Raw genomic sequence first — 20,182 nt, 5'->3', positions numbered from 1 at the left:
TACGAGTTATAAACTATGAAATAGTTCTGGTTATAAATACCTCAATGTAAATATATAAACAGACAGACTTAATGGTCACGCAAGGTCAGCGGCAAAAGCTTTTGAGAGGCTGGATGCACATCTTCTAGAAATACCTGCGGTCAAAAAATGCTGCATTCAAGAGCAGTCTGCAGCAGTGTTAATATCTTATGTGGAATCAGTTCAACTCTAACAAACTACCAAACTTATAAAGACTGACTCCTTCAGAATAATAGTTAAGTTTAAAATACTATCAGGGCTCTAACGGGGGTATTGTTGGTTATCTGGGTCCACCACTTTGATCTGAACACTATAAAACTCAGATCAGATCCTTGAGGGCCTGTGTCCACTAACAGGGTTTCTTGTGCAGGCAACCCCCTACGACCCTCACTTTCAGAGCGCTTCTCAAAGGCGCTCACTGTTGCTAGGTTATGAAAGTTGTCTGGCGGCACTTCCGCTTCCCTTGGTAGTGATAGATAAGTCTGTTTTAAATTGTTCTGTATGCTTAATTGTCGCTTTTATTCAAGGAAATATTACAAAGAAAACAAAAACGGATGGAAAGGAATAATTTCCTGGCGTTAGCAGCAGCTCTACACCTGGAAATCGTACCCACAGAAAAGCGAAACGATACGCTTCTCCTCCGCCATTGTTGTTGACAACGTTGATATCTGAAGTCCCGCCTCTTCTTGATTTTGATTCGTCGGAGAGGGAGAAGTGACATTGACGAGCGCGGTGGTGTTCCAAAGGTTGAAGGATTTTCAACTGAGAGCGCAGCGAGCGCACATCTAAAAACAGCTGACACTGAAAATAGGTGCTGCCAGCGTGTTGTACAGGCATTTGTGGTCCTAAGGGTTGTTTGTTTTTTGGAGGGTGGGGGGAAGAGAGATTTTTTTTTTTTAAGGGCAATTTTGCCTTTATGTATAAGACAGCTGAAGAGAGACAGTTAAGATTGTGAGAGGAGAGTGGGGGATGACACGCAGCAAAGGGCCGGGGATGGAAGTTGACTGTAGCCTCTCTACATGGGGCGCCTGCGTCTGCTCCACCCCCCACTGAGCTAACCCAGCGCCCACTAAGATGATTTTTCTAAGTGACTTTTTTGTGCCAGCAACACCATGAGGTTTGCACATTTGCAGTTTTGGATGAAATGTATTAACTAATGGAAACCCATTCCTGAAATGGTATACAGTACATTTGTACACCGCTCAGGGTGGTTTATAATCACTTTGACGATCGTTTTCATATATCAAGTGTTGCCATCAGGGGAAGAATGTGCTTTGTGATCAAATACTTACAGACTAAGTACATTCTCATCACAGCTGCTCTTGTGTTGAGTTAATTAGCAAATGTTTGTCTGCTAACACTCAGTGAAACAATATACCTACTTGTTAGCATCATCACTGTGAATATGTGTGAATAAGTGTGACAGCATTCCAATTAAAACAGTTCAGTGTTTTCATACAGCCTCACAGAGATGCAAGCCTTCCTCATGCTATATTTACACAGCACTTCTTAGAGAGAAGAATTGAGACTGATTAGGTATAAAAGTGTAAGAAAAAAGCAGGAAAATGAATCAAAGTAGGCTGTACAAAAGAATACAGTTTGGGATTAAAGACAAATGCAGGTAGAGCAAAGCAGCATCCTGTTTGGTACGATGTGGTCATGTAGGTTCAATACTCTCATTGACTTCCTTATCACTCGTTGGTCACAAAAGAACCGCTCTATTCGTATTGTTCAGGCTGTTTCTGTCCCTCTCTGATAAGACATTACACAATAAAAAGCCAACAAGAGTCTCAATAAAGGATTTTGTAAATGTTAGAATCACTCACTGAAAGAGAGTCAGGTGTTTGAAGGTGAGCTCTGTGATGGCCGCGCATGACAATCAGCTCTGTGTTTACATCCCACTTCAACCGGCTGTCAGACAATATACCCAAGTACCTGTTAGAGCTGACAAGTCCACCTCTCATCAGGCTGTCGTTGGTGTGTATCTTTCAGCACAGCTCACATTGATTATTTACGCATTTTAATGAATAAACACTTTATTGCTTCTCTTGTTTTTAATTTCTCTAAACGATGTTGCCAAATTATTTATGGGGTTTTGGCAATTACAGACACAACTGCGTCGAGTACGGAGTGCCTACCAGTGCAGAAGTTTCCTCAGTCTATTATTTGGCACACCTGCAGTTCCTCCCTAAAATGTTTTTCTTGAAAACTCAACAACAGGAAGAATCTTTTATCCGAGCCAAATTCCACTACTGGGACTTTTATTATTGCATCCTAAAAATAAACAGGTGCTAATTGCTACCTGTGTGGAGGAAAGGCGGATTCTGGTGCGCAGAGTAATTTCACAAAAAGACAAAATCAAAAGTCTATCGAGCGCTGTGAGACGGTGGGAGCCGAGACATGTAAGGAGGCATTTCATTTAACGCTAAACTCTCGCTGATGCTTCTGTGAAAGTTGTGTTTACAAGGATATCACTGCTCCCACCACGCAAACCGACACTCCAGCAAATCCACTAATAATGTTTCCGCCTGCTTGATGTTTAAATGCATGAGGATGAAAAGCATGTAGCGATGATATTATGTATAAATACCATTGTTCTGTATAATTATTTTGTATCGTGCCCCATTTCAGCATAAGTGTGCACCAAAATGTTTTTTTGCAGAGCGAAACAACGTTCAACGCTACAGTGAAATAAGCAGCAATTACCATCAAAAGCAGAATTCAAAAAATACACAGCAGGAGATGTCGAAATGCACGACTTTTATTTAAATCAATATCAAGTGATCTTCAAAGATAATGTTGTATCCAAGATGGGTCTAGGCGTAAAAACAATGAATAAACTCTAGAAATCAAAGACTAGCGCAGTTCTCCTCCAGATGTCTGCATGGTGGTTTTTGCATCTCTGTCACCGCTCCCTCTCTTCGCACCCTCTGTGCACCTTCTTCCCGTCTGTCGTTGATTGTTTCACCTTGTTTGTCTCCTTCAGTTGTGTTCTTGCAGAGCCTCCGCCATGAACAGCTTCCCGAGGTTCTGCGATGTGAATTCCTTCACGTTCTGGCAGTAGTTGTTAATTTGCCCTGTTGGAAGGAAGCCACATGCATCCACGCGCCCCCACACAAAAACACACCCACAGAAATACGCATACATCCGACATACATACATGTGTACACAGATGTGTACACAAACAAGCGGGGGAGGCAGAGGGAGGGGGGAGAAAACAGCAGCACAGCAAAACATCAAATTAGTGGGGAGCAGAGTAAACGGAAGGATCAGAATGTTGTCAGAAGGCGGAGGAGAGCTGAACAGCGTGAAGCAGCAGGGGAAGGGGCGGTCGACTTGGAGATTGAGTCAATAAACTTTAAATTAATGTAATTTCGAGATAATGGCGGCGATAATTACAAAACAGAACCTGAGCTCCTGTGAGGGGAGCAGAGGCGGCTGATGGAGTTTGGAGCGAAGGGGGCCTTTGTGGTGGAGATGACGGGGGCTGTTCGTGCGTGGAGGTTGTGTGTAAGTGTGTGCGTACCTGCAATGAGGAGCGTGTCCATGCGTGGTGGAGGCTGTGGGGGCTTGAACATTTTGGTGATGTCCTCCTCAGGCAGCGGGGGCTCCCCTCTGCTCTGCCGCTGGGCGTTCTCCTGCTGGCGCCTCTGGAGGTACTGGAGGGAGAGACGCAGAGAGAAAGAGGAGTCCCGTTAGAGAGGAGGGGGTACAAAAGAAAAAGAAGGGGAAAAAACCTGAGATAAAGCACAGAAAGAGGAATGAGCAAGGGGAGTAGAGAGAGGGGGAAGTAAAGGGGGGGTAGAAGACAGGATGTGAGAGTGAGGAGCAAAGGTGGAACAAAAGCTGCACATTTGTTTCATCAGTTTGATTGAAATCACTCTAAAGATTTCGGGTCAAGTGTTTACATGTCGCATCATTTAAAACAGTCTGATGTTTACATGCTCCAACGCATTTAATTAAAACAGCTGTATGACATGCGGAAATGTCATGAATGACAGATGCTTGAATACACGCATTTGTCTTCTTCAAGGACTTCCTTTCAGCACCAACATGTTCAGCAGCATCTCTTTGTTTGATCTGCTCCCTGAAGATATTTGATTTGTAAAGCACCTTTCAAAGCAGAGTTACGAAGTGCTTTACAGAAACATAATAAAATAATACACACAATTAAATAAAATACAAAATAAAAATAGATAAGGACAAAGACATTGAGTAATGACCCTATCTGCTTTATAAGGCAAGATAAGCAGAGTCAGGATGAAACCCAACGTCTGTTGAGGGCAGTAGCTGCAGATTTTCAGCTGTATTTAGGCAAATAACAGCTTACAAAAACGATAAAACAAACGATCAGTTTGAGCTTTTTATTCCAATTGAGGTGTTTTTATGGAGCGTTTTTATTCTGTTTGGGCTTTTAAAGCGTTTGAAATCTGCATATTAGGCTCCATGTCAGGTTAGCTAACGATGTCATGAAGGTAAGGAGTGGGAGTAGTGGGAAAGAGCTCTGCAGGGATCACAAACTAGCAGGTGATAGTAAAAATATAAAAAAAAAAGGAATACAAAAGGGAAGGTGGAGAAGAAAGACAGCGCGAATGGCCTGGAAACAGGAAGGGAGTAAGATGTAAAGAAACATGGTGATGAAAGAAGAGAGACAGACAAGAGAGCAAGAGAAGACTTATAAGTGCTGACAGGGATGGAGTGATTTGTGGCGGGCTGACAGTCGGTAAATCAGTAAGGTGCCGGGTCTCTGGAGATCCTAAAAGCCTTGTTAATTTGGCAAGACGGAGGAGAGACTGACACACAGACTGGTGGAACGGGAGGCTGCGGCAGATGAGGAGGGAAAAAGGACGTGGGAGCAACTTGAGTGCTTTCAACCAAACATCCCACAATGCACCTGTAAGGATGACTGAGGCTGACAGAAACCGCTAAGATGAACAATACGTGAAAAATGTAACTATTTGTTGAAATGAATCGATACTCCTCCGGCTTCCTTTTCCTTCCAATGTGTCACATCACGACTGCATCATCAAAATGCTAATGTGTGCAAATTTTAGAGACAGGGAAACAAAGAGTTTGCAGTTGTGCTCCACTTTCCATATATAAATATAGACTAACGGAGCCCAAAATGTCTTAACAAACCCCATTGGAAGTAAGTGTCAAGGTAAAAAAAATTCAACTGATCTAATTTAAGTACAATTATAAAACATCCTCCTTCGTGTCAGCATTTAGAAGAGGCACCTATTTCCCTCTTTCTTTAGAAACTGCTCAGGTGTTGAAATAAGTTGTAAAGTTTCTTGGGGACTGCGAAGAGAACAGCAGTTTTAAGTCCAACACAAAGCCTGACTTGGATTGGGGTCTTGACTCCTGTGAAGCTTTGCCTTTATGTTTGAGGTCGTTGTCTTGGTGCAAAATAATCGTCGCAGTTCTTTTACAGACTGCAGCAGGATTTCTTTGGAGCTTGTTGAATCTATTTCCGACTCTCTACCTTCTCAAGCCTTCCAGGACCTGCTGCAGAGAAGCGTCCCGGCAGCATGCTGCTGGAAACGCCACGCTCAATGCTGGGGATGGCGTGTTCCTGGCAATGTGCTTTGTTTGGCTGTAGTATCAAGGGTACAAAATTACAATTTCACTATCTGGACTCCAGTTCCCAGCAGAAACTTTGCCCGGGCCAAAATCAAACTGGGTTCATATTGCTTGCTCAGTTTAATCTGGCTACGTTGGGCCTGCTTTGGATCCGAGTATTCAGGAACAGCTCAGATCATGTGGTACATCATAATCACTGCAGAAACAAGACTAGGTCAAACCTAGTATGTGGCTGACCGCTTCAGGTCAATGTCTGCTTTTGTGGGCAACATTGGAAGCGTGGCGTGTGCGTGACGGCTGTTCATTTTCATTTGAAATGCATAAAGACAGATGAGAGTCCTCACACTGCTGGCGTGACACGTGCCGCGCGCTGTTCTCGGCCAAAATACACGGTGAAAATGAATTGTGATGAGTACTAATGATCTCTGACAGCTATATTAACATCTCTTCCTGTAGCAACAGTCACAGGCACGAAGAGTAAAGTAGGTCAACACTTCCGGTATGCTTTTTCAAAGTAAAAGCCCGATCTGGAACTCTGACTCCCCTCATTTGTACACAATGCTTTTATTTTGAAGTGTTTCCTGGGCTGTTGTTTTTTTTTAACTTTATTTGTAACTTTTCCAGGAAGTTATTTGATTGATAAAGTAACTCACAGGCTCCTTATCGCGGTTCCTGCTTAATTTTCTATGAAATAAAAACGTAGTCATAAGTCTCTTGCAGGCCATAAGTATATATGTTAGTAAAAAAAAAAAAAAAAACATGTTACAGAAGTAACTTTCGTGCAATCTCTCCCTCTCTCCCCCTAGCTCGCTCTCTGTGTTTTCGTCTCGCCTCACACGGTTGTTTTCGCTGTGTGTTAATTGAGGTCCCGTTTCGAATGTAAATAAGATTGTTTTCTGTTAAGACCAACCCACGGAAACCTTTAAAACAAAGACCAGAAACTACCCCTGGATATGCGCGCTGCGGACATGGTGAGGACAACGGAGGAGCAGAGGAGGAGCAGATCCGCCTACTCCCTGAACAAAGTATCTAGAGCCGTATAGACAGAGAGTCGCGTCAGTAGACGTCCAATATGCTCCATGATCAGCCATTGCGATGTCACAACTCTCTCTCTTTAGGTGTAGGGCTGACCCTGGCGGTCAGCCAAAAATAGTCTAGGAAATGTCCCCCTTATGTATTTTATTAAATCACAATTACCTTTAATAATCTGATTTACATATATTAAATAATTCTGAGGTTTATTGTCAAATAAATCCTACAGGGTGTAATCATAATGAAGTGCACGCCTGCAAGATCCTTCAAGTGTGCAACAAACAATAAGAGCTGATTAGGAAAATCAGAATTAAACTAAGGAATAAATAGCAGTGGTTATTATGGTAAATAACTTTTAGTACTTAGAGCAGTCTCAGGCAGTGTCCTTATTTAGGATTCTCTTGGCCTGAGGGTAGAAGCTTTTCCTGAACCTGTCAGTGCTGGCCTGGTGTTTGCGGTATCTTCTTCCTGACCACAGCAGGGCAAAAACCCAGGCGACTGGGATCTTTAATGATTCCCCTTGACTTATTCTTGGTCCTGTTTCAAATACCAGGTTGTAACGGTTCCTTTTTGAATGCTGTCAGCTGTGCAGGAGAAGTGTTCCTCAGTATTTGGGGGGAAGCCGGGAATTTTCTGAGGTGAAAGTGTCTTTGCCTCTCTCACCATTGTGTCAGTGTGCAGCGCCCAGATCATTTCCTCTGTGATATGGACACCAAGATACCTGAAGAAGTCCACCCTCTCCACTCAGGACCTGTACATATAAAGGTTGGTGTAGTTCCTTCCCTGCCCCTTCCTAAAGTCCACTATCAAAGTCTTTTAGGAGTAGCTTCAGGAGTAGCTCTTTGTCCTAGCATCAGCTGGTGGTCCTTCACTTCCCTCGGTTTGGTGTTCATTGTTGTCTGATATCAGACCCACCACAGCAGCAAACATGAAGATGGTGTTGAAGTTGAAAGTGGCTACACCGTGGTAGGTGTGAGGGGGGCACAGCAGGGGGTTCAAATACAGCTTTTGGATGCAGTGGACTTAAGGATGGTAAAACCACATCATATGGGGTTCGTGCATCAGGGAGTCTATGTTTCACATGCAACTTGAGGGGTTTAATCATTACCTTGGGGTTCGGTAGGTTTCTTTTGAGCCAGGAGGGGACTATGATGTTTAGCGCTCGACTGTACTTAATGGGCAGCAATCTCACATGGAGGTAAATTGCTATGGAGGACAAGGGTTATAACGTCTTGCCTTGATCAATTGGGATGGCTGGCACTGTGTTCGGCCCAGTGCGCTAGGCTGTCATTAGTGAGGCTCAGATGATCCTTGACCAGCCGTTCAAACCACTTCGTCACTACAGAGGTGATCGCCACCGGGCGGTAGTCATTCACGTAGGCTGGTATTGGTTCCTTGGACATTGGAATGATGGTGGGTTTCTTGAAGCACATGGGTATGACCGACTGAGCCAAGAAAAGGATGAATGAACACCGTTCCTAGTTGGTTTACAAATGTAGTTGAGGAGGTGCACGCTGATGCCATCTGGTCCTGCTGCTTTCTTGGTGTTCACATGCTTTAATGACCTCCGGACGTCATGGTCAGAAGTTATTATCTTCTGGTGATCTATAGTACAGGCGGCTACAGGATGTGTCTAATATTGGTCCAGGGCAGAAAATGTGACTTGGACGAATAACTGATAATTTCTGGAACTTTTATATTGATGCTCTTTTCAAAAGCACCTGCTTGCTAATGGATGGCCCATCATGTTGATGAAAACTCTCTATTAGGGTTTATTTGGTTTGATGGATCTGGTTTTATTATCCTTGGATCCCCTTTGGACAAGGACTAAGTTTATCTATGCATGTCAGGATCAAGTAGCTTTTCATCTGTTAAGTTTCAGATCACGTTTGCCGTAAAGTCATCAGACCATTAAACCAACATACTCTTGGAGTCAGTCTCTCAGAGGCTTTCTGACACACGAGCAGCGAAGAAGCTACGACTTACGACATTCTCCTGATTTGCTACAAACTTCTTCGCTGCTACGTATCTATTTATCATCTACTACCAGAAACAGCCCCTCAGAGATGATTAAATTACCTTTCATGTTTTTGTTTTCCGTTTATATATCAAAATTAATTAAACGGCTCAAAAGTAATGACTTGGAAAATATTGCTGAATTGTCTAATGGTAACTGGATTGCATCATTAACCATAAATCACGATTCCTTGGTTCGTAAGATTAACACATTCGTACATATCTAATCTAAGTGTTGGCTGCTTCTGTGGATGGGAACAGACAAGAAAACGAAATAGAACAAATGAATGAACCGGGGGGAGTGAGACATACATTCCCCCGTTACAAAGACTAACTTGGCCACAGATTGCGCCTGCTATTCACCAGATTCAGAGAGCTTTAAGTGATAAATGGAGCCCCTTCAGCCCGGCTCCTTTTTGCAACTTTCTATGATGATTAATAAGGTTCCATTTGTCCGGGAAGCAGCAGGGTCAATAGCGCAAGATTACATGGAGCAAGTACTGTAGATGTCTGAAAGGTGTATTAGGAGCCCACTTTCTTTGTCTCTGTGTGTGCTGTTGGCTCATTGTGGAGAATTGCATGAAACATGAAAAAGCAGAGGGTGAATGCCTGTGTGATATTGTGTATGACACAAGTCTGTGTGTGTGTGTGACGGGGGAAAGGCAGGGGGGCTGTGATGATGAGGAGGTCGGTAGGGGAGGATGATGGATCATAATAGCTGGAGTGTGGGTGATTGGCCCTGGGATGTGTGGCTGTGTAGGTGTGTGTTTCTCCACGGCCCGGGTTGTGAATGTGTTGTGTGAACACAGCAGACTACCTGTGGTCACAGATTCATGTTTGTCACCAGTCTGCCAAATGTGTGTGAACTTGGCTGTGATTTTTTCCTCCGTCGGCCGAGGAGATGATGACTCAGTCGGATTAGCATTAATATTTCAGACATTCCCTCATTTCCACTTGCAGAGGATAATGACAGAATAATGTAGTTGTTTGAACGTAGGTGTAAGCGTGTACGCAGCCACTAGGCGCACAACAGTGAGTCACCTTGAGCCTCTACGCTTCCATTTTCCTGAGTAATGAGTGTGTGTATGAGTGTGCGCGCCTCTGTGTTTGCATGTGTTGCAGGATGTTTATGCTGCATCTGGCTGAGGTTGTAGTTACAGATGGTACATGGCTGACTCTTCATCTCTGCGTCTGTACGTTTTGTTCTGGTCTTTTTGGCGCTTCTGGGCGAGTTTGTGCTCGTAGGTGGTGTGTGTGTCTAGTCTTGAGCACATGGGGTATGTGTGTCAAACTGTGTGTGTGTGTGCTACTGCTGCTGCTTAGTAATAAAGTTTTGGTTGGTGATGTGTCTCACTGGAACTTTCAAACCGTCTTCGAGTCCAGGTGCATCAGCTCCTCCTGGGTATCAATGGTATTGAAGATTGTCTGAGCATGACTCATGGTATTAAACCATTTGAACCTTCTTTTCCTCACATAAAGATAAATTATGACTCCATCATAGAAGTAACCCCTGTACAAATGGATATGACCGATTTCTCCAGGGTTGGACAAAGAAATATGATCCAGGAAGTAAAGTTTGAGTAACAGATCCGTGAATGTTAAGGCTAGAACACAAAATGCCCCACAGGATTTAACAACTCTAAAGGTTACCATCACTTTTGTGGTGACAAACATGAGATAAAAACAAGGAAAACTAATATTATTTAACAAAAGTAATCTACATCTACACACATCAGTGAGATGTCATTTTATTATCATCAGACGACCCTGTCTCACGCAGGAGTAACCCTGCGACACAAATAAGTGAGACTTAAAGTAGGACTGCACGATATTGGACAGAACACGCATTGCGATATCGTTTTGCTCTGCAATATTTATTTCGAATTAAAAAAATACAGGAAATGATACCAGATAAATGCAGTGTTTTCATGTAACAATTAACATTAACTTTTTATTATTTGGGACTTTTTGCTTCGAACAAAACAAACCCCCCCCCTCCTACTTTTATCACTCTTGATTCAGAGACTCTGACACCCTTATGAAAAAGTAGAGAGAGTTCGGGTGGAGCTGCTGCCATCACAGATGATGTCGGCAGGATGATCGAGGCTCTGTTACGCGTGTTGGCTTATAAGTGAGTGTATTCCCTTTAACAGCCTTGTCCCGGTGCACAGACGGACACAGAGCGGACGTGCCTCGGACTGCTTACTTTTAGCGGCTACTCCTGCTGCGCACACACAGCGTGAGCTTGTGTGTGCCGACAGGAGTCAGGAGACGTTTTCCGCGCTTGTGTACAGTTTACAGGCAGCTCAGCGGTCAGGTCTCTGTGTGCTCTGTTGAAGAGCTTTGGATTAGGGTTTAGATTAGTCATTGAAAACGAGAAGCTGTTGAGTTTTTGTTTTGCACCAAGCAACAAAAAAGTAGCAGCCTCATGTATTTCACTTAATTTGCTTCACTATCGCACGCACTGCGATGTGAATACTGCACACGCGCACATCGCAATTGCGGTTGTTTAATGATATATCGTGCAGCCCTTTTACAAAGAGCTGAATGTCGCTGTATGCCACTGTGACACTGAGATCGGAGACCTGCAGCAGTTCAACTGAACCCTACCAGACCTGATCAGACTAGATAAAATTGTGCACTCAAACCAATGTCCAAACCACTTGCCATTCAAATCATGATCATAATCGTTGGAGCGTTTCTTTTTGAGCTCTTAAAACATCCCAATCCTTTCCCAAGCTAATTCATTTCTGACAGGCTGTTCACAAATTCACAGCCTCTGACGCTGGGACAGCAAAAGTCTCCTGCTTGTCATAAAAGGGACCTGGCTCTTTCAGCCCGAGAACCTGCTGAGCCACAGAGATTTTAAAAAAAGGTGCTCGGCGGCACTGCAGGGGACGCCTTGTGAAATTCATGACTGCAAACGTCCTCTGACGCAATTTGAACGACAACCAGGTGAAAGCCAATCACACTCATTTTACCGCCCGCAGACACGCAAGCACAGAGTTGTTTACTACTCCGCTCCACTTAGGGGAGTGAGGATTGCTTCCTGTGCAGATGCACAACTGAAATGCCGATCAGTCGTGTCTGCTCAGGCGTTATTGTTGCATTATATTAGTTTGTAGACCACATACGCGATTGATGATCTTTATTCAGGAAACAAGGTGGGCAACAGGAAATGAATGACGTGTATCGTACAGCAGCTGTGTAACAATGAAAGTACAGCTGTATTGAGATATAGATGTAAGTAAATGCTTATATATCTTTAACCTTTGCCATGTACTGTAGTTACTGTTTGGTGGTCCTCCGTGAGTGCAAGTGCATGTGAGAGCCTCTGGTACCATATTTTTCTCTGTGTGTGTGTGTGTGTGTGTGTGTGTGTGTGTGTGTGTGTGTGTGTGTGTACGTGTGTGTGTGTTTGTTTTCTGCTACCTGGCACTTCTGCTGCTTGCCTGCTGAGATTATAGCTGCAATTGGTTGTATCCATGGCTGAGAGAAATATACCTGCTGTTTTCCTGCTGAGTTTGTGGCTGTAGGTGCAACTGTGTGTGTGTGTGTGTGTGTGTCTGCGAGTCTGTTGCTTTTTCCCTTATATGCATTCTGGCAACCTGATGTTTCTGCTGCTTCTGCTTACTCATTGTGTCTGTAGGAGGTGTGTGCGCTTTTGTTCTCGAAAGCTTGTGTGTGATGAGTCTGCCTGTGTGCTTGTTCATGTTTCTGTGTGTGTGCGTGTGTGTGTGTGTGTGTGAGAGTTACCTGGTGCTTCTGCTGCTGTTGCTTACTCAGGTTGCGGCTGTAGGTGTTATATTTGACAATGTCTTGGCTCATGTCATCCACTCTGTCCATCAGAAGCTGAAGGCTCTTCTCCAGGTGGTTGCTGGAAGAGAAAAGTCAGCACGTCATTCACATGTTTTTCTGTTGCCATCAGCAGTGACGGTTCATATTTCATTCGCTCTCTGAGCCTAAAATGACAGCTGACACTAGTCTTCACCTACGTTTAACACACTTTTACTGCTGTTACTTTAGACACACAATGGACTCTATTTAGATAGCACTTGGTGCCTCATTAACCCAGGCACACAAAGATGCAAGCCACGGGCCTGACCATAGGGAACAATTAGGGGTTAAGTATCTTGGCCGAGTGCACTTCAACGTGTGGACAGTTGGAGCCGAGGTCTTTCCTGAGGTCAGAGAAAGCTCTGATCTGCCTCCTGAACCACAGCTACCCACCATTTCCATTCTGGCCCTTTGCATGCTGCTCACAGAGGGTCCTACGAAACTTCTCATTATGTAACTTTGGCTGGCTCACACATTGTGTGCATCTTGAAATGTGAAATACTGTATCGTGGTCTGTGGCCATTCATACTCTGCACGGCTCGTTGGTCATGGTTATCCCTGATCCAATGGCTTTCTCCTCTGCCAAACATACCTCCTAATCCACATAGTCAGCATACTTATTAATATGAGAAAAATGATGAAGCATATTAAGAACATGCATGTTACTACAGAAACTGTGCAGTCACATGCAGCTTTTCTTGCATTCTTCTTCTGCAACAGCCTTCCCTCATTTTTGCGTTAAATCTGTCCACAGCAGCCACTACAGCTTCGGAGAATAATGGCGACTCCTTCACAGTTCAGCACCAGATGTGTTAGTATGTGCACATCAAAAGTTTTTATAAATTAAATTGACTTGAAGTAGTAAATCATAAAGTAATAATCTCGAAGATTTTCACTAAGTCACTGTCTATTGCAGAATGAGGTAACACAATGGTGATTGAGCCTATGGCCCACTGATGAAAGCCTTTGCATTTGCAGTATTACAGACTGGCTGTCTGTGGCGACTTTGGTGGAACAAAATCACAAGCGGCGTCCAGTTAGTGACTCCCACAACCTTGTATCACCATAGGTGCCGACAAGAAGAACGAAACTGAGATCTTCAAGTTTACCACTTTAATTTCTAAGTGACAACCCTCAATAAAGTTGTTGGACAAACACAGGCTGTAATAATCATAGTTTTTAGTCTGAGTAGTATTGTCCAATTGTGTTTCAGCAGGGTTTGGTTGTATGTTGGAAAAACGGTCCGTGTGGAGAGAAACAGAGGCTGCTGCATCAGATGTAATGCAATCCTAGACCCCATAGGTGATCATGAAATGACAATTTCCTTTTTCATTAAATCCTGTAAGGTGATATTTGTATACAAGTGCTGCTTAGAAACTGGTCATGGACTTCACCTCCTCACTCAAATTGCCTCTCTTGGCTCAAGCTGCACGGTAAAGGAAGTCATTTGCTGGATATCCTTCATTGCAGAATGACAAGAATAAAGCTGCCTTCATTGTAAGCGACCGGAAAATAAAATGTCCGTCAGCCCTCAGAGGCTCCATTGTCTTCAAACAAAAGCTGATGTGTTCTGAGATTGATACCAGGTGTGAATCTAAAGGCCTACTTTCCAAACGTATATACATTCCATGTGATATACCAGGTGTCGAACAGGTAGACGGAGTCACCCATTCTGAAACCATCTGTTCAAAATGTCATGTAAAATGTCAACACAGATGTTCCTTGCTTTGGCACTGAACCGCAGGATTCAACCACTATGAGAGGAAACACTTGTTAGTGGTTGGCACAATCGCAAGCTTCAAGATGTCTTCTTCAGAGACCTGCGGTTGCAATCTAAAAACGCTACGCTTGACAGTTTTCAACAGTCTGTTCGCCATCGACTCTGACCTAATCTGCGAGTTCACGTTTTCTGGTTTGTACGCCGAGACATCCGACATGAAAGCTCTCTCCGGGGGGTTGCCAGCGATCCGACCTCAGGACCTTTCTTCTTGTCCCTGTGCTTCATCTCTCTGCTCTGGAATCACAACCCTTATCTTCTCTCCAACCCCGCCATGCTGACAACACTCAACACACTTCTCCACCAGCCTTCCTGTTCTCTTTCCTCCCATGAGCCCCATTTTTAACAACGTTGCTCACTACAGCCTTAAGTTCAATCTTGACAAGGCTGCAGTGCTCTACTTCAAGCCTTCTCCCCGTTGTATTCTCCTCTGTGGAATTATAATCTTTCATTTATGACTGTTTGGGTGCTACATAATGCAGCGTGTACTGTGGGAAAACACATTCTGACTGTTTATTTAAATGAAAATTTTACCCGCAAGGACTGCCAGCACTGTGTATGCTTTGGCTGTGTGCGCACTTTTGCTGATGTAACTGTTTTGTGTGTGTGTTTCTTTCTTTGTGTGTAGGAAGAGGGTTTTTTGGGTGATTTTAGTTACTATTTTCTCTCTGCTGCGATTTTTCAATAAGTAATTTTATAAATCAATAGTCCTATCTTCTCCGGGCTCCTCACACACTCGTGTGTTACAGGCCAAAAAAAAATCCTCTAAAGAAATAATTTACCCTCCCTCAGTTTTCTTAGACTCTTTGAGGTCTTAGATGAGGAAAATTGCCACTAACCGCCTCAACAACTGCTACCTATTTTCTAGCAATAACTGCTTATTGTTGTGGAGCATAAATAAGACTTTGATATAAACACGCTCAAATGTAACCACAATTGACCCGAGGCAAACACATTTGTGCCAATTTGTTCCTTATTTTACTTTCTCCTGATGTTCACAAGATTTTAAACTTGCATTTTAAAAATATGTCTTTCTTGTGCTTTTACTGCAATTAGAAAGAAAATAACAAGAGAGTTGCTGTGGAATTATATAATTAACAAACTGCAACACAACTTACTGATGAAATCTTTTACAATCTCAAATCAAAGGTATCAAAGTTCTGTCTCTTTTACTCTTATTTGATTGCAAGATAAATAAAACATCTGCCAGCACTTAAACCAGGAGCCTCCTTTCACACTGCCAGTTCAAGGCAGGATTGTTACGACTCTGTTATGTTTCGACTTCTATGTAACCGCATGGAAGCGGAATGGTGGGGCGAAGTCGTTCTTCTCTGAGCCAGCATCGGAAGTAGTAACACAGGCGTAACACAGGCGTAACAGAGGCGTAACAGAGGCGAAACGGCGTCTGTGTAAACAGCAGAGCCGGCAGGGCGGAACAGCGGCGCGTGTGTATTTGAAGTGCGCGCTGTTTGTTTACACCTCGCACATGTTTTGCTTCCGCAATGGCCTTAATCAAGACTAAATACAGATCAAAGCTGGACATAGAAAATAAACTAAGAGTGGCAGTCTCTCAGCTGCATCCCAGACTTGAGAAGATCGATAGCACACAAACACCAGTCATAAAAATTATCGCGCGTAAATCTTTCAAAGAAAATTGGGTTTTTTTGGATGCCGTCTGGGTCAGCCCAACACATGGGTCTGTATTTGACTGACTGAGTGAGTGACTGTACTTTCAGAGCTGTACATGAGAGAGTTGTGGCATATCAATGGCGGATCATGGAGCATATTGGACCTCCACTGACGCGACTCTTTGTCTATACGGCTCTGGATACTTTGTTCGGGAAGTAGGCGGGGCTGCTCCTCCACTGTCCTCACCTAGGTCCGCAGCACACACCTGCTTTCAAACACGTTGTCATCGGCCTCATAAGGACAGTCCTTGTAACACATGCCCACGAAAGCAGACATTGACCTGATGCGGTCAGCCACATGCTAGGTTTTGACCCTATTTTATGGGTAGACGGTAGCTCAGTCTGTAGGGGCTTGAAAATGTTTTCATCATCCAAAGAGGGGCCCTGCAGAAAAACTTTGGGAACCACTGTCTTAAGCAATGAACTCATTCATTCTAATTCAAGTATTCATGTCAGAAAGTATTATGGAAATGCCTGGAAGTGCAAAATATGAGGCCAGAGCACACACCAGAACAAAAACTATCTACTACATTTATGTGTGTTAAATTAAGCATCCACACATGTGTATAATAATGGAATATATGCACGTCCTGCAGCCACTCATCATGATCATCTCAGCTTAACATTTGGCTGACTTTAACGCGCGTTCGGCTGATAACACCTTAATTACATTTACAAGCAAACACACATGCAGATGAAGTCCCTCAAGCTTGCATGCACAGACAGGGAAAACTAATGTACCCGTATGAATGCAGATAATTGTATGAACCCTGCTGATGATGATTTATGCAGCTATTCTCACATGCTTGACTTTCTGTAACACCATCCATATTATTGCCCGACACCTGCATGAGGTGCGTTTTAGCGTAAGCGATCAAATCAGCCTGAACGCCTGCTGCCCTCATTCTGCAGGATTTTAGGCAAACAATATACGTGGATAAATATCGCAAATGGGTTTTCAGTCACATTTCATTGCTTGTTTCACCTTTTAGAATAAATATGTGCGAGTAGTGTATGATTTTTCACAGCTCCAATTGTGTGTCCCGTAGTTTAGACTGCTGAGCCGCTGCCTCTCCCATCATGTTTGCCTGTGAGGACTGCTGTGTGATCAGTTTGTCAACCCTCCACTGTGGTGTCAGAGCCGCAAACATGAAAACTGATGGCCCAGGACCAAATCTCGCCATAACACTTCCCCGCTGCGTCCCTCCGGCTGTGTCAAAATTGATTCTCGCTGACGAGAGCCCATTTAAAACTATTTCATCGAGCAATATGGTGGCTAATTTGTGTGGTGTGCATTTATAATATGTGCAGAGGAAATCGTTTAGTCAGAGCGGGATCGTTCAAAACATCTGCCGTTTATGGATGTGTCAAGTGTTTGAGCTGGACTGAGTTTTATATGTGTGTCTATGCGAGTATGAGTAAGTGTACTGCATTTTGTCTATCTTGTTAGTATTCGGTTTGCATGGGGAAGGGCCTATTGCATTAGTACTGTGTGTTGTTTAAAGTCTTTGGCAAATGCTTGGTAAAGCATGTTTATATGACTGTATGTGACCTTAATGACCTTTAACTTCTTTGATTTTAAAATATGTTGTTTAGTGTGTTGTGTAGTCATGTTTTTTGAGCATGTTTACTTGTGAATCCAAGTTTATAAGAGCCTAAATACACAAGGAAAACACTCTACTGCTCGACTGGTAGCGCACAATTAACTGAATATCAATCCTGATCACGATTTTGGGCTTCTCACGATTAAATAATTGATCAACAGCGATACCGACGTGTAAATGCGTGCTCCACCCGTAAATAAACTCTGCTGTATATCAAATCAAGCGCTCCCTAAACTAACAGCCCCTCCCCCAGGGGATAATCAAGAGGTTTTGGCTTCCCTTTGGGAGGAGCTGGCATGTCATGTTATGAGTATTCAAGGATTCAAAGACTTTGTCATATGCGAAAGTTATTCTGTGCAATGAAATTCTTCTTTCACTGTGCCACGACCCTGATCGCTTATCAACTTAAAAGTAAGAATTTAAACAAAAAGACAGAAAGAGTATGCAATGCAACAAAGAGAGACGTCTGCTGGGCGCCTACCTTGCAGTGGCAGTCTAAAGAAGAAGAGTAAAAAACAGAGACTGCTGTTTCAATGCTTCAACTAGTGACCATGTTAACTGGCACCTTTCAGGTGAATGCGTCTGTGGTTGTCGTAGTTACAGCAACTGCTGAAAACAAGAAGAGAATACGTAGCTGTCCGTGTGAATGCCTCTTTCTTTTCATTACGAGATCAAAATATACTGATCTGTTTGTGCCAACATGTTGTTTAGGCTACCTACGCAGTCGCTGCCTGTTGTTATACCAAAACAGGAAGAGGTCAAGTCACTCGTTAAACCGAAACTCCGGTCCCACCCAAAACTGCTCGCCATCGGTTGTTTGGAGGCGTGTCAGGTTTCGGGCAAGTGATGTTAAGGAAGAAAAAATGATATGCAAAGAGTGCTTGAACCCTGCGTCTGTGCTACAAAGCAACACAAGTGACTTGTTCAACAACCTGAAAAAACACCACATGCGCAAAGTGCTGTATGATGAGTGTATTAAGGCCGAGATGAATAGCTGACTTTGTTTATTTAAATGTGCAAGTACAATATAAAAATGTTGGCCCTAACCAGCAGTAGCCTACGCAGTGAGAGAAACTGCATGCTGAATAATACAACCTACAGTGCGCACGGTGTGGTCAGACACTACAGAGGGTTAAATAATTTAAACAGGTCAGCCAGCTTTCGATCAATCCTGAATTAGAAATCAAAGCCCACCGAGGGATTTCCTGTCATCAGCCAGTCTGTTTCAACCTCTGATTCAATGGCAGCCCATACAGTATGTATGTGTGCTGGCGCCTGCGTGTGTTCATATTCACACAGGACAATGGAGGACAAACTCTAAAACTGTATTGATGTTTGAGCAAAAATGGGCTGACATTCAGTAAATTGAAAGTTCACAGGGCGGCTGTTTAACAGAGCTGTCACAGAAGTGACTTTCCTGCTTGAAATGAGCGTTTTAACTGATGGACCGGGGCGTAATGTGGCTTTCTTCTATAGCAGAATAATGTGTTTTAAAAAAAGACACGAGATAGTCCAGATCTGACTGTGCCTCTGCATAAGTTTATAGTTTTATCTCTGTGGAAATATTGAATAAAAAGTGTGCATAAAATGGAGACAGAATTACTGGGCTGTAAGGTATTCAAGTCCCATAAGGCGTAGAAATGTCTGTTTAAATCCCTCTTCCTCCCTTCCTGTCCATTATCATTACTTCAAAGTGAGAAAGAGATTGAACTATCAGAGAAAACTATTATTGGCTGTTGATCAAAAATTCAATCCCACTGGGGAAGCTTGCCTGTCGAGGGCCATTTTTTTCACAGAGTATTTTATTCATAGCAAAATTCTGTCATCACCTCCTCTGTGACCCTATTTCCAGCTGTCTCCTCACCTTCCTCACTTGACTCACTCCTCCTACGGCTGCAGCCCCCATAAAGCCTTACACTTCTTGTCTATTCCTTCCGCACAAGATCCTTTCTCCCTTATTGAATTCATATCAACGTGGTACTCCTGTCAAGCAGAAAGCTATGTTTACATATCCTTACTTTGTCCGACATTTATATGCAGGAGGCCAATTACACTAATCAGACGGGAGGTAATGGACGGACGAGCTGCTCATCCACGCAGAACAGAAAGTAAATATGAGGCTTAAAGGATGATTTATAATGAGAAATGTAAGCCACTCCACAGTGGGCATTTTCTTAGACAGGTGAAGACCACATACCACACGTGAAATGCTTTGTGTTAGCCATAGCAGGCTGCTTGTAAAACTGGAAATACAGAGGCGTTTCAGGGCTGTTTGGGGGAAAGGGGTTACATAAATGAATTTACATTCATGCAATCCATCACCTCGATCAACATCATCATCTGTGGTAAGAAAAACCCCTGTTTGCTGGAGTGAAACTGCATTCACTCAGCCTTAGACGGCTGTGACATTGACAAATGGGGCTGCAGATTGGAAAATGAAACAAAAAGGAAAAAACATTAAATAAAAGCCATTATCGTTATCTTTTTTTGAAGGGGTGGAAATGAGGAGGAAAGGGTGGGGCTGTCACAGAAGATGTGGAGAGACGGACGCTACAAGTCAACACAAGGACGGAGATGCGCAGCAATCTGACAACTTCAGGAAATCATTTCATCTCGCCCGACGTCCC

The 20,182-nt window shown here is 43.4% G+C and overlaps 1 protein-coding gene across 1 annotated transcript in view; it reads right to left on the bottom strand.

Moving 5' to 3' along the window:
- Positions 1–2,763: 2,763 nt before the first annotated feature.
- The window catches only part of LOC138584777 (eukaryotic translation initiation factor 3 subunit H), a 68,003-nt gene continuing 50,584 nt past the window's right edge, over positions 2,764–20,182 (bottom strand). The window contains exons 6-8 of the mRNA XM_069657087.1: positions 12,406–12,526; positions 3,545–3,677; positions 2,764–3,095 (exon numbers count right to left, since the gene is read on the bottom strand). Of these exons, the coding sequence (XP_069513188.1) occupies positions 3,001–3,095; positions 3,545–3,677; positions 12,406–12,526 (349 nt within the window). The 3' untranslated portion in view covers positions 2,764–3,000. The remainder of the gene's footprint in view (positions 3,096–3,544; positions 3,678–12,405; positions 12,527–20,182) is intronic.

The sequence above is a fragment of the Semicossyphus pulcher genome, unplaced genomic scaffold (assembly GCF_022749685.1).
Source record: "Semicossyphus pulcher isolate SPU_LCO1_2020_fin unplaced genomic scaffold, fSemPul1.0.p SCAF_9, whole genome shotgun sequence".
NCBI lineage: Eukaryota > Metazoa > Chordata > Actinopteri > Labriformes > Labridae > Semicossyphus > Semicossyphus pulcher.
Note: the sequence above shows the minus strand (reverse complement) of the source record. Positions and strands in the feature narration are given on the sequence as shown.